This window comes from Rhodnius prolixus, unplaced genomic scaffold (assembly GCF_049639745.1).
Source record: "Rhodnius prolixus isolate KJV_2025 unplaced genomic scaffold, Rpr scaffold_3, whole genome shotgun sequence".
Lineage (NCBI taxonomy): Eukaryota > Metazoa > Arthropoda > Insecta > Hemiptera > Reduviidae > Rhodnius > Rhodnius prolixus.
This window is the reverse complement of record NW_027411603.1, coordinates 37671580-37683824: the sequence shown is the minus strand read 5'-3', so window position 1 is coordinate 37683824 and position 12245 is coordinate 37671580. Positions and strand designations below refer to the sequence as shown.

At 34.4% G+C, this 12245-nt stretch overlaps 2 protein-coding genes across 16 annotated transcripts in view; one reads left to right on the top strand and one right to left on the bottom strand.

The window, feature by feature from the left end:
• Positions 1-12245, top strand: part of lap (phosphatidylinositol-binding clathrin assembly protein lap) — a 142258-nt gene that overhangs the window by 1359 nt on the left and 128654 nt on the right. The window lies entirely within an intron of this gene.
• LOC141452505 (uncharacterized) overlaps positions 1-12245 on the bottom strand; it is a 32833-nt gene that overhangs the window by 1996 nt on the left and 18592 nt on the right. For both annotated transcript variants that reach the window (XM_074124733.1, XM_074124734.1), the window contains one exon: positions 578-940. In XM_074124733.1, coding sequence (XP_073980834.1) covers positions 578-940 — 363 coding nt within the window. The remainder of the gene's footprint in view (positions 1-577; positions 941-12245) is intronic.

Below are 12245 nucleotides of genomic sequence, written 5' to 3'. Positions count from 1 at the left end.
AAATAATTTTATGTCTGTTCCTTCGTTTAAGATAAATGAAGAAAGCAAAGAATATTGCCTCCAACATTTTAGTTAATTTTGCCAGGGTTCTTATTCTTATAAATAGAGTTATTTATGTTTTGTTATTCTGCTAATTCGTGACATAATTAGCGCATTCTTTTGCCAATTTACATTGAAAATAAGAATTAACGAACTCGAAAAGAGGATTGTTGAAAAAAAAAAAAATTATGCATTTCAACCTTAGCAAAGAGGAAATATGTATATTTAGATAAAATAGGTTTAAACTATTTCGCTTCTTGGTCCACACAGAATTCTTAAGCTCTGACTTATAATTTACATCGAATTTCGATTGAATTTCTGTGAGGCTATATTTGGAAGCAGAAATTTGTTGACCTTAGAGATGATTTAGAAAATGTTGGAAAGAAAGATTAATTGAGAGAAATGCAGGAAACATTTTGAGCAGGTAGCAAAAAATTTGGGTATTGGTACAGGAAGGATTTTTGTCAAAACTTCTTTCTTTAAAGTGGTATTTCCATATATTACCATTTTGACCTTAAACTTAATTTAATTTTCGTACCTTTAGTGCCTAGATCATTGCACATGTCAGTATCATTGGTAACACTGCAAATTAATGCTTTCGTTCCTGTACGTAACACGGATATTCCTTGGTTTCCATGAAGTGTGAGTACCATATTTGTTAACATTATCAACACTAATGTTCCAATACAAATCCATACTGAATTTGACCATTCTCTATGCCGCCACAGTCGTTCTAATACGGACATTTCTCCATACTGTATTTTGAACATATCTCCAAACGATTCAATTTCAACATCGTTATCATGTTCCTCTTCCTCATTAGCCTGTTCAAGTAGTTCAATCTGACGTACTGTAGGATTGTTGCAGTTCTTCTTCATCCAAAAGTCTTTTAAATGTTTTGCTAGAATTGAAAATTTATCATTTTGATTCATTTTTTTATAAAAGATAAACAAAAACAAAATCAGTCAGGTTCTAATTGGGGGAAGTTATCACTTAATGTATTTTAAAAGTGAGAAAACACGAGTTGAACAAATGCAGTAGAATTTTGAGATACAGAGAAGTAGGCAGTTCTATAAAGAAGTTCAAAGCGCAAGCTAAAAGCAGACGTTGTTCAGCCCCCTCTTCTTGAGAAGAATTTGGTAGCCTTGTTGAGGGAAATGAAGAGAAATAGGACTCCAGGAGAAGTTGAATTTTGTTTTAAGACGTTTAAAACACGGAGGTAGGAGAAGTTTAGAGCTTGATAGATTATAGTAGAGATCCAGACGATTGTGAAACTATCTTAGATTGTCCATTATTTAAATTAAAGATGTGAAGTGTTATTATGACTATAAAGTTAGGAGACTACGTTGAATGGAAGAGGAATGTGGACCTAGAAGAGCGTATGAAGATGCTGTAGTCCTGGTGGAGGAAGATGGGCTCTAGGAATAAGGAATTTATAAAAATATATTGAATTGAAGCAGAAAAATGCGTATCATTTAGCCCATAATTGGATTCAGCCTATAAAAACAAACCAATTGTGTTGTGACAAAATAAGCATCCACAAGGAACATTTAAAGACAATCAGTAATTCTACATTGAGTTGCTTAGTGTGGAAATGGGTTTCAGGTTTTACCACATTGGAAGTGATTAGCTCCAGTGATTATTACATTAGATTGTTACGCCGATATCCGTGATTCGAATCTCACATTCACATTTACACAAAATAGTGGTAAACCTATCATATGTTGCCAGTTAGGTATGTAACATGCCACTAGAGAGTGGAAGGGCAAACACTCTGGGAGAAAAAAGATTGAAGTGCGAGCAGAGCGGAGGCCCGCTTGAGAGAGATAGAATGATGGATGGGATTGCTGCAGGGTCAGTATCCTCGCTCTGCTCGGCCGGCCGTCTCACAACCTCTCACTTAACTGGACCTATTCACCAATATTTCTGTAAATCTTCCAAGGATAGCAGTGAATATATATATATTTTTTTAAATTTTTGTGTCCTTCTAAGCTGCAGACAGGCATCCAGGATTATAGTGTAACAAAAGTCATTATTTTTTTTTTTCTGCCCTCTGAATCCTTGAATGTAAAACCAATTAGTATTTACGATCTGGAGTTATGGGATTCAACATCCTCCGTCTCCAATCCCTTCTATCAAAAATTTGCCCGTTTTCTAATTAATACCCTTTTTTTCATGTACCCAACGTGATAATCCATTTCAATCTTCAAATCCTAATAACCTACCACCTAATTCGAATACTTATCGCAAATCAAGTTCCCTTCTCGCTTATCTCCATCCTTTAATCTATTACCAGGTTTCTTCATTATCAGTTCCCAGATATTCCCCCGCTCGAATCACGTTGAAGTTTTTAAAAACCCTTCTACAAAATCAGGTCTTGAAACAAACAAACAAAATTGGTATATTTTGACCAACCAAATATAGAAAAATTCGATGGTATTGGTCCGTATAAAAAATTAATATTTTTCGAATCTCTGTCTTTCGAAGACAAGAATGGGTACATTTCTTTTGTACACTTCTTTATATTGAAACACCTAGAAATAATTTTTTAATCCGATTACAAACTGTAATATATTTGTTACACATAAAGTTACAATACCTTTTAGCAATGAGTTTGCGTTTGAAAATATTTCAATGAACAGAAATACTTGTAAATTAAATATCAACTTTAAAATAAAATAAATCTGCAATCTCATCTCTCCTCATTAGAACTGGGCTATTTTAGCTTAATGAAACCAAGTCTCAAAACATCACCTTCACTCTTCGGCGCATTACTCTTCCTCCAGTCTTCTATAACCTAACACCTCTACCAGTAGTAAACGTTGCTCGCTACCTTGGGCTTTACTTAGACCGAAGACTTTCTTGGTACCCCCACACTAGACTAAATAGAAAAGAACTAAACAGACGCTATCGACTACTTAAAAGACTCTTAGACGAAAGATCAAAACTCTCTCTGGACAACAAAAGACTGATTTATACTAGTACTATTTTGAAACCCATCTGAGCGTATGGAATAGAGCTGTAGGGTTCAACCAAACACTCCAATCTCTAAAGGATTCAATCGCTATAAACTAAAATACTTCGAACTATCGTAAAAGCTCCATTTTATGTCTCCAACCTGGACTACACACACTGACCCTTAACATTCCTTTTATCACCGAAGTTGCTGAAAACACGATACAAAAAACTCCACTTCAGCCTGCAATCTCATATAAATCCTCTAGCTCCAAAATCTTTCTTCTAGAACTCTTCCTGATAACTCGGACAAGACGTCTTAAAAGACAGTGGCCTCGTGATCTCCTCTCCAGTGAAGGAGAGTGACTAACCATCTAATATTTGGGAGTGTTACCACTGGGTAACTTCTCCACTCGTTACTTATCATTTGTTTCTCGGTTATCACTGTTACTTATAGCGCTAACGCGCTGATTGTAGCATAATAAACGCAAAAAAATAAAATAAAAGAAGTAGACAAGAATAACAACTACTAGTACCATTAAAAAATTATAAAAATTGGAAAATAAAAATACCAAACTACTGGATACCAAATCTAGTAATAAATTGAAATAAAATTATAAATGTAACTAAAATATAGACTTTATAAATATAAAATAACTGAATAAAAACTACTTTCAAAGAGAGCTAAGAGATATTGCTGTATTACAAATCATATTCAGCACATTTATGTATTAAATACAGTTAAAAACAATTTGTTTATTAAGTATTATGATGTATTCATTAATAATGAATGAATACAACTTAAAAGCTCCAATAGTATAATAATACAGGTCATTAACTTTCATCAAAATATCCATAGTAAAAAGCTCAGCAAGACCATAATTGGTACCCTCTATACATTTATCAGTATAATGTTTTCTGAGTGAACTGTAATTTGGACAATACAAATTGAAAATGATTTAATTCTTCTTTCTTCATATTACAGATTGTACATGAATTTAAATAATCCAAATGATAGTTTTTTTTATCTTTCAAAAAGGAAATAAAATTACAAAATATATGAATGTCTTAATTTGATTGAATGTATAGTTTTTAATTGTACGTAAATTTTTTTGAATTATAAAAAACTACTATCTTTTAACTCATGTTCTAAGGTATAAAAAATAAATAAATATCTTATTGAAATCCCGAGGTAGAAGGAAATCGGATAACCGGAGAAAGATCTTTACAGCTTTTCTGCAATTTTCTTGTCAGTAGTACCAACAGATTTTTTTTTTTGAACTTTGGAGAAAGGTAACCACGTCTATTAACCTTTAGTTAACCTTCATATAGAAAACAATCGTTTTTTGGATCTGTTTATAGAGGCTTCTTCCTACAAAAACCTCGTTTATTTATTTAAAACTTTTTTATATTAAATACTTATTTTAAGATTTTTTTTTTTAACCAGAGAAAGGACGCATGCACGTTTACCGCTACAGAATTTGTTTATTGGTAAGCTGAAATTAATTTTATTGTATCACAAAGTTCATTTTCGGTATTTTTAACTTGTATTTGAGCAGTTATTTTGACATCGAGGACTAACGAAATATGTATCATCGCTATAAAATGAAGGACAAATTACAGGAAATTACGTATACAGGAAAACTTATAAAGCATATGAATAAAATAAAAGTTTTTGTTCAAAAAAGTAAAAGGAAAGGTACATACATTATAATTGAATGCAAAACATATTTACTTCCGTTATCACTAATTTTTTAACCAAAATCGTCATTGAAAGGTTACTTAAAACCACTATTGTAACAAACCATTTAAATAAAGCTACTAAATGGAACAAATGAATGAAATTATAATAATTTAAGTAGAAAGTATTTATGAAATTTCAACATAAAAAATATGATATGAATGGATAAAAGGTATTATTTGTAGGATAGGCACAAAACAATATGTATCATCCTATTCAGCTAAATGTGCTGTGGTATTGAATTTGTTCCGTTAAGTAAACATAATGTTATTTCCTCCTTAAAAGAGAACATTTTTTTTTTCATTGATGGCTAAAAATATAAATTTGTATAACCTAATTTGATAACCAAATAAATGTAGGTATACACATCCTACAATTTTTACACAATTTATGTAAGCATGTAAATGAATTGCGTGTTTTTCTTGCTCTTATTCTTAAGAGGAGGTAATGCTAATTTGCAAATTTGAATTTTTTGTAGCTTTCATTGCAAAAAGTTATAATAGAACTACTATTGTTCAATTTAGTAATTCAACTTTAAAGGAAATTGTTAAAAAGATGTTTACGAGCAACTCTTAAAATATACGAGGGTCGTTTGAAAAGTCCGTGCAAAGTCAGAGAGATAGCACCACTGGCTCGTATCGAGGTTATGTTTAGTTAGTAGCATCTCTTGGAAGAACACACACCAAGTTTCAGCCAGATCGGTCTATTTCTTTGTGTTTGGCATTCCTTTGAATCGAGGAAGTCGAGAGATTTTCAAAAAATGGACAAAAAAGAATTTCGTGTGTTGATTAAACACTACTTTATGAAAGGCAAAACGCCTCAGGAGACTAAAGAGAAGCTTAATAAACATTATGGTGACTCTGCACCTTCGATTAGAACAGTTTATAAGTGGTTTCAAAGTTTTCGTAGTGGCCATATGGGCACAAGTGACGCTGAACGTTCTGGACGCCCTGTTGAGGTTACTAATCCAGAAATCATTGATAAAATCCATGATATGGTGATGGATGACAGAAGAGTTAAGGTGCATGAGATTGCTAGTGCTGTGGGCATCTCGAATGAACGGGTACATAATATTTTGCATCAACATTTGGACATGACAAAGCTATCCGCAAGATGGGTGCCGCGATTGCTCACGCTTGACCAAAAACGAAATCGTGTGAAGTGTTGCAAGGACGGTTTGCAGCTGTTCCAGAAGAATCCGCAGGTCTTTAAGCGTCGTTTCGTCACTGTGGGTGAAACATGGATACATCACTACACTCCTGAGACCAAAGAACAATCTAAACAATGGGTTACCAAGGGGGAATCTGCGCCAAAAAAGGCCAAGACCGTTCCTTCGGCCGGAAAGATTATGGCGACTGTCTTTTGGGATTCGCAAGGAATAATCCTCATCGACTATCTGGAAAAGGGTAAAACTATTACAGGTGCATATTATTCATCGTTATTGGACCGTTTGAAAACCGAGCTGCAAGAAAAACGCCCACGATTGGCCCACAAACAAGTCCTTTTCCATCACGACAACGCACCAGCTCACACCTCAGCAGTTGTGGTCGCAAAATTAATGGAAATAGGGTTCCAACTCGTTTCACATCCCCCCTATTCTCCAGACTTGGCTCCCTCGGACTACTATTTGTTCCCCAATATGAAGAAATGGCTGGCGGGAAAAAGATTTTATTCAAACGAGGAGGTGATTGCAGAAACGAATGGCTATTTTTCAGACTTGGACAAATCCTATTATTCGGAAGGGATCAACAAACTAGAGCAGCGTTGGACGAAGTGTATAAGCCTAAAAGGAGACTATGTTGAAAAATAAAAAAGGTTTACCCCAAAAAATTAAGTAGTTTTTATTTTTGCACGGACTTTTCAAACGACCCTCGTATATACATGGTGATCCATTTAAAACGCACCAATCGCTAATTTAATAACTTTTTAGGAAAGCGGAATTTTGAAAAAATCCATGAAGTAAACTAGTATGTTTTTTTCGTCTAGTTTTCAAATTTTCCACCCTCGATGCTGTATCTTTATTTTTGGCGGAGTTACGGCCCAAAAAAACTCTGTTAGGGTTTTATAAGGACCACTGGTTTTGACAATGATTGTGTAAAGTACATAAAAAATTGTGAAAAATGACGTTGATCCCGTTACGATATCCCTAATATTTGTCGGAGATATTTAAGATCAAAGTTACTGTTTTATCAACTCGTGATCGGTTTTCAATATTAATTTTCCACCAGAAATACAAGTTTTGGGAGGTCCTCTGACTGCAAAAATGTTATTTGTGACGCAAAGTAAAAAAATAATAATAACTGAAGATTTTAAAACATGTAGTGCAATGTAATGGTTGTGGGTGAATCAGGATACATTTGTTTTATCATCAAATAAAAGCAATCATTACATCATTGTAATGTATCCCGTATGCAAGACTTCTTGATCTATGATGACAGTAAGAATATCGAATTCGAACTGATCTCTCACTTACAAAGCCACGCTCAAGACCACTAGACCAATACCCTGGCAAGATATTCTTACCGTAATCATAGGTCATGAAGTCTTGCATACGGGGTACATTAAAATGATGTGATGATTGCTTTTATTTGATGATAAAACAAGTTTATCATGATTCTCCCATTACCATCACATTACACTTCATATTTTAAAATCTTCAATTATTATTATTTTTGTTCTATGCGTCACAAATAACATTTTTTGCTATGTTTTGGGAGTTCTCCCAAAACGTGTATTTCTGTTGGAAAATTAATATTGAAAACCGATCACAAATAAGATAAAATTGTAACTTTAATCTTAAATATCTCGACTAATATTAAGGATATAGAAACAGGGTTAACGTCATTTTTCACAGTTTTTTATATAATTTTCATAATCATTGTCAAAACCAGTGGTCCTTATGAAACGCCAATCGGGTTTTTGACCGTAACTCCGCCAAAAATGAAGATACAGCATCAGGGGTGGAAAATTTGAAAATTAGACCCAAAAAAAAACATAGTTTACTTCGCGGGTTTTTTCGAAATTCCGCTTTCCTAAAAAGCTATTAGCGATTGTTGCATTTTAAATGGATCACCTTGTATATATTTAAAAAACCAAAAAGAGTGCATTAATGGTGGCCAAAACCTTGTAATATCTTAATCGCCACGATAGCCGAGCGGTTAGAAGAGGCGAGACCCAAAAATCTAAAAGATGTTTTTGTTGTGGGTTAGTAGGTTCGATTCTCCCCGGTCTAGTCCTTAGATTTTTATTTAAATGGTTAATATTTAAGAAATTTATAGTGAAGTATGATGGCTAGTCACCTCCATCCACGTCACCTAATTTGGTAGTTGGATGTAATAATAAAGCCAGCCTTAAATTAGGTTTTATTTACTTCATTTTAATCTCGTTTTTTTATTTTTCTTTTCTTTTGTTTTTATTGTGGCATCCATCTTCTAGTATCTAAAATTTTTCAACTCTCTTTGTAATCACTTTTTTGAACTTAAGAAATCTTAAAAATTAATGTTACTAGTTAAATCGAAAATCTGCACGATTACATTGCTTCTTTCTCTTATTTAAAGGAGAAAGAGAAATTAAAAAAAACATTTCATTCTCTCAGATATTGAATTTAATTTCCTGCAGAACTCCTTTACCATGATTTTAGTTATACAATAATTTATTGTTCTATCTTGTTTAAACAAGTTTGGAACTGACCTAAATTAAATCTTACTTGGGATTCCTTACAAATGTTTAATTAAAAGGAAAAAAAGCTTATATTGAAATTTTTTTAATATAATAAGTTAATAGCTTTGCAAGTTCAAAGTACAATTAGAGATAAATCAAGAATTCCAATTAGTGTGAATAGTAACCATTGACTGACCGCCATCTTCTTGTTGTGAGAGTAGGTTTTTTAAGACTTGGTAATTGAGTTCGCCAATTTGAGTTAAGTTATTTCAACCTGTTTTCACTAATGTTAAGATTGTGTTTTAATCCCTTTAAGAATCCAAAGTAAGTCTCATTGTTAATTACGTAACTGCTTATTCAAGAATCTGATTGAATATAATGTTCAATTATGAAAAAGTTACCGTAGAGAGAGAACTTCTTATGGAAATGTATTATACATAACAAGAAGTCCTTGTAGTGTTTAAATAGTAGTAACACGTTATATAACGTGAAGGATGTTTCCTAATGTATTTAATTATACATTTAATTAGGAGGTTTAAAAAGTTCAGTGGTCAATGCATTGAGTTTTTGCGGAGATGCTGGGTTATAGTAAACCAGTTATCTAGTTTTAGTGGATGTTTATTTATATTTTAAGGTTTATATTATAATATACAGTATTGCCTTTATCTTTGTGTAACTTTGTTTGTCTATTACGAGTAAATCGTGTTATGTAGTGATTTTGAGAAATATACGAGGTCTGTAAATGTAAGTAATGAGACTGATTTTTTAAAAAAAAATTTATTCAGAAAGAATTACAATTCTATATTGTCACCTTCAAAATAACTTCCTTCTGAAGTCACACAGCGCTGGAGACGTTTCTTCCACTCCTCATAGCAGTGCTCGAACTCCGATACTGGAATAATAGCCTTCAGCTGGTCGGTTACAGCCGTTTGAATGTTTTCGACTGTCCCAAAATGAGTTCCCTTGAGGTGATTTTTCACTCGTGTCATTACTGGTGGACGAGTCTTGGGTATTTGAGTCCGACCCAGAAACCAAGCGCCAGAGCATAGAGTGTGGGCACACTTCAACCTCTCCAAGGCCCAAAAAAGCAAGGATGGCGAAATCGAAGATCAAATGCATGCTGATTTGTTTTTTCGATATCCACCTCAAGGTCAAACGTTCGATCAACACTTTTACCGAGAGGTTCTTGAAAAACTTCGAAAAAGGGTCATTCGTATGAGACCAAACATCAAGAACAAGTGGGTGTTACATCACGATAATGCTCCTTGTCACACAGCAATTTCAATAAATGGAGTTTTTGGCCAGTAAATAACATTCCTGTGGCTCCTCAGCCTCCTTATTCGCCTGACTTGAGTCCTTGTGACTTTTTTCTCTTCCCGAAGTTGAAAAATTACCTCAAGGAAACTCATTTTGGGACAGTCGGAAACATTCAAACGGCTGTAACCGACCAGCTGAAAGCTATTCCAGTATCGGAGTTCGAGCACTGCTACGAGGAGTGGAAGAAACTTCTCCAGCGCTGTGTGGCTTCAGAAGGAAGTTATTTTGAAGGTGACAATATAGAATTGTAATTCTTTTTGAATAAAAAAAATTTAAAAAAATCATTCTCATTACTTAATTTATAGACCTCGTATACGTAAATAGTAGGGCAGTCCGTTTGAAGTTAGGCAGTGATTAAAATGTGTTTGATGGTAAATATGGCTCCCTTACGGTAGTTTCACATGTCATTAAATGTCTTGTTTCAGTCTTGTTTACATGAAATCTTGTCCAATATTGAATCCAGAGAATGATCGATGTTGTATAAGGCACTTTTCCGAGTTTTCTAGCACAGTTCATGGGCGCCCAGTGACTTCAATCGTACACTGTCTCCGGTGAGGCTGTAGAGGGCTAGGAAGTGAAATAATATATCGTAGAACAGAACCTCGCTCTCTGGTTACTTCTGGGACAATGGTGATCTTATAGAGAAGAATTTTACTTGGATAAGATTTAGATTTTGCGCTTACAGATTAGATAGTAAAAATTAAACTAGATTAATTGATTGTTACTGTATAATCTGATAGATACTATTGGTAGGCAGTTCTGAACGGGATAATCCCCTATCACAGAGGTGCCAAACTCGTTTAAACCACGGGCCACTTGGTGCAACAAGCAAGATTCACACAGGCCACAACATATTTACAAAATTTTTCCTAGTTTTCCAATATCTGGATTCAGAGACTGAGAACAGACAATCTTCATTATAGCAGATAGATGTTTATCCAGTCAATCTTGATCTGTATGCTGTTTTGTTTAATTTCATAGACGGAAATAGTTGTTCACACAAGGACGTTCTACAAAAATAACACTAAATTTGTACAGCAAACATTTTGGGATATTTCTCACCTAAATAAGAATATATTTTGGGAATTCCTACTTCGTCTTTTAAAACCAAATCATCCTGAAATGAACCTCTGAGAGTGGCAGACATATGGCTTTCAAATGTCGCTGGAACTAAGTCTGCGCGTTTATACAAGCCCACAGGTCCACCAGGAAAGGCCCTGGGGCCACGTGTATACAAGTCTTCACTAGTTCAAGGGTTAACAAGGAATTGGCGTTTGCGGTATTTTCTCAATCTCCCATAAGAGCTATTTTCGTGGGCCGCAAAAAAATTACCTCGGGGGCCGCTAGTTTGACACCTCTGCCCTTAGAGGATGTGTGTAGTTTAGGAATGGGAGAATGGGAATCATGGAAAGCGCTATCAGGAAGAAGAGGCAAAATCCAAGGTGGTTTTGGGGAGAAACGATGCGGAAAAGAGAAAAAGTCTAAACTTTTCTAAACCTTTGAGGAAACTAACAATAAATGTTGAGACAGTGCTTTGAAAATCTTTCTCAAAATACTATTAACTTCCTTCAAGGCTCATTAGCCTAGAAGATTGTGGTTATTAATTCGTATTTTAACGTCCTTGGTGATAAGAAAGACTATGGAAGTAGTGAAGGACATTCTCCGAAGAAAGAAAAGGAGAGAAGAGGTTGGAGTGCTCGGATATGTCTCCAAGGGTGGAAGAACAAAAGATTCCTAGACGGATCTGGGAAAAGGGACCCAGAGAGAAGAAGGAGAAGAGGAAGGCCGAAGCTGTCATGGCTGAAGATGGCTAAAGATGATATGGTTGGATATGGTCTTTCAATTGAGGAGGCAAAGAATAGAGACATTTGAAAAAAGATAACTAAAGAATTAAATGAGTTTGGGCGAAGAAATTCTCAATGTGCAGAGAAGCCTTAAAAAAAAAAAGAGAGATGAAATTATGCAGGGTTGAGAAATGGGAGCCAAACATACGAGAGTAGTCTGAATTTCAAACATTTATTGTAAATACGTACTGATACTAATCGAGGCGCCACGATAACCGAGCGGTTAAAGGCGAGACCTGCAAAGCTAATATGCATTGTGGTACTGGGTTCAATTCCCGGTCTTAGGCCTTGGATTTTATTTAATGGTTAATAAAAGGAATTTACAGTAAAGTATGTTTGCTAGTCGCCTCCGTCCACGACACCTAGTTGGTAGTTGGACGTTAAGCCCCGCCTGAAAATATAGGCAATTACTTTACTGATACTAACCAAGTATTAAAAACAAAACAATAACACTAGCTTAATCAGTAGTAATAGAAAACAGAAATAAAGCTTCAAGAAACTCAACAATCTAATTAGTGAAGACTATCAAGATTATGATTGCAATAAAACAATTAAAAGAGAAATAAGACGGTTTGTAATTAAAAATAAAAATAAAAACTTCAAAGACTAGTGACATTAAAGTTGTTTCGCATATAAGCAGACTTCAAGAATTGCAAGTGACAAGGACTGGTTTTCTATGTGATAATGTG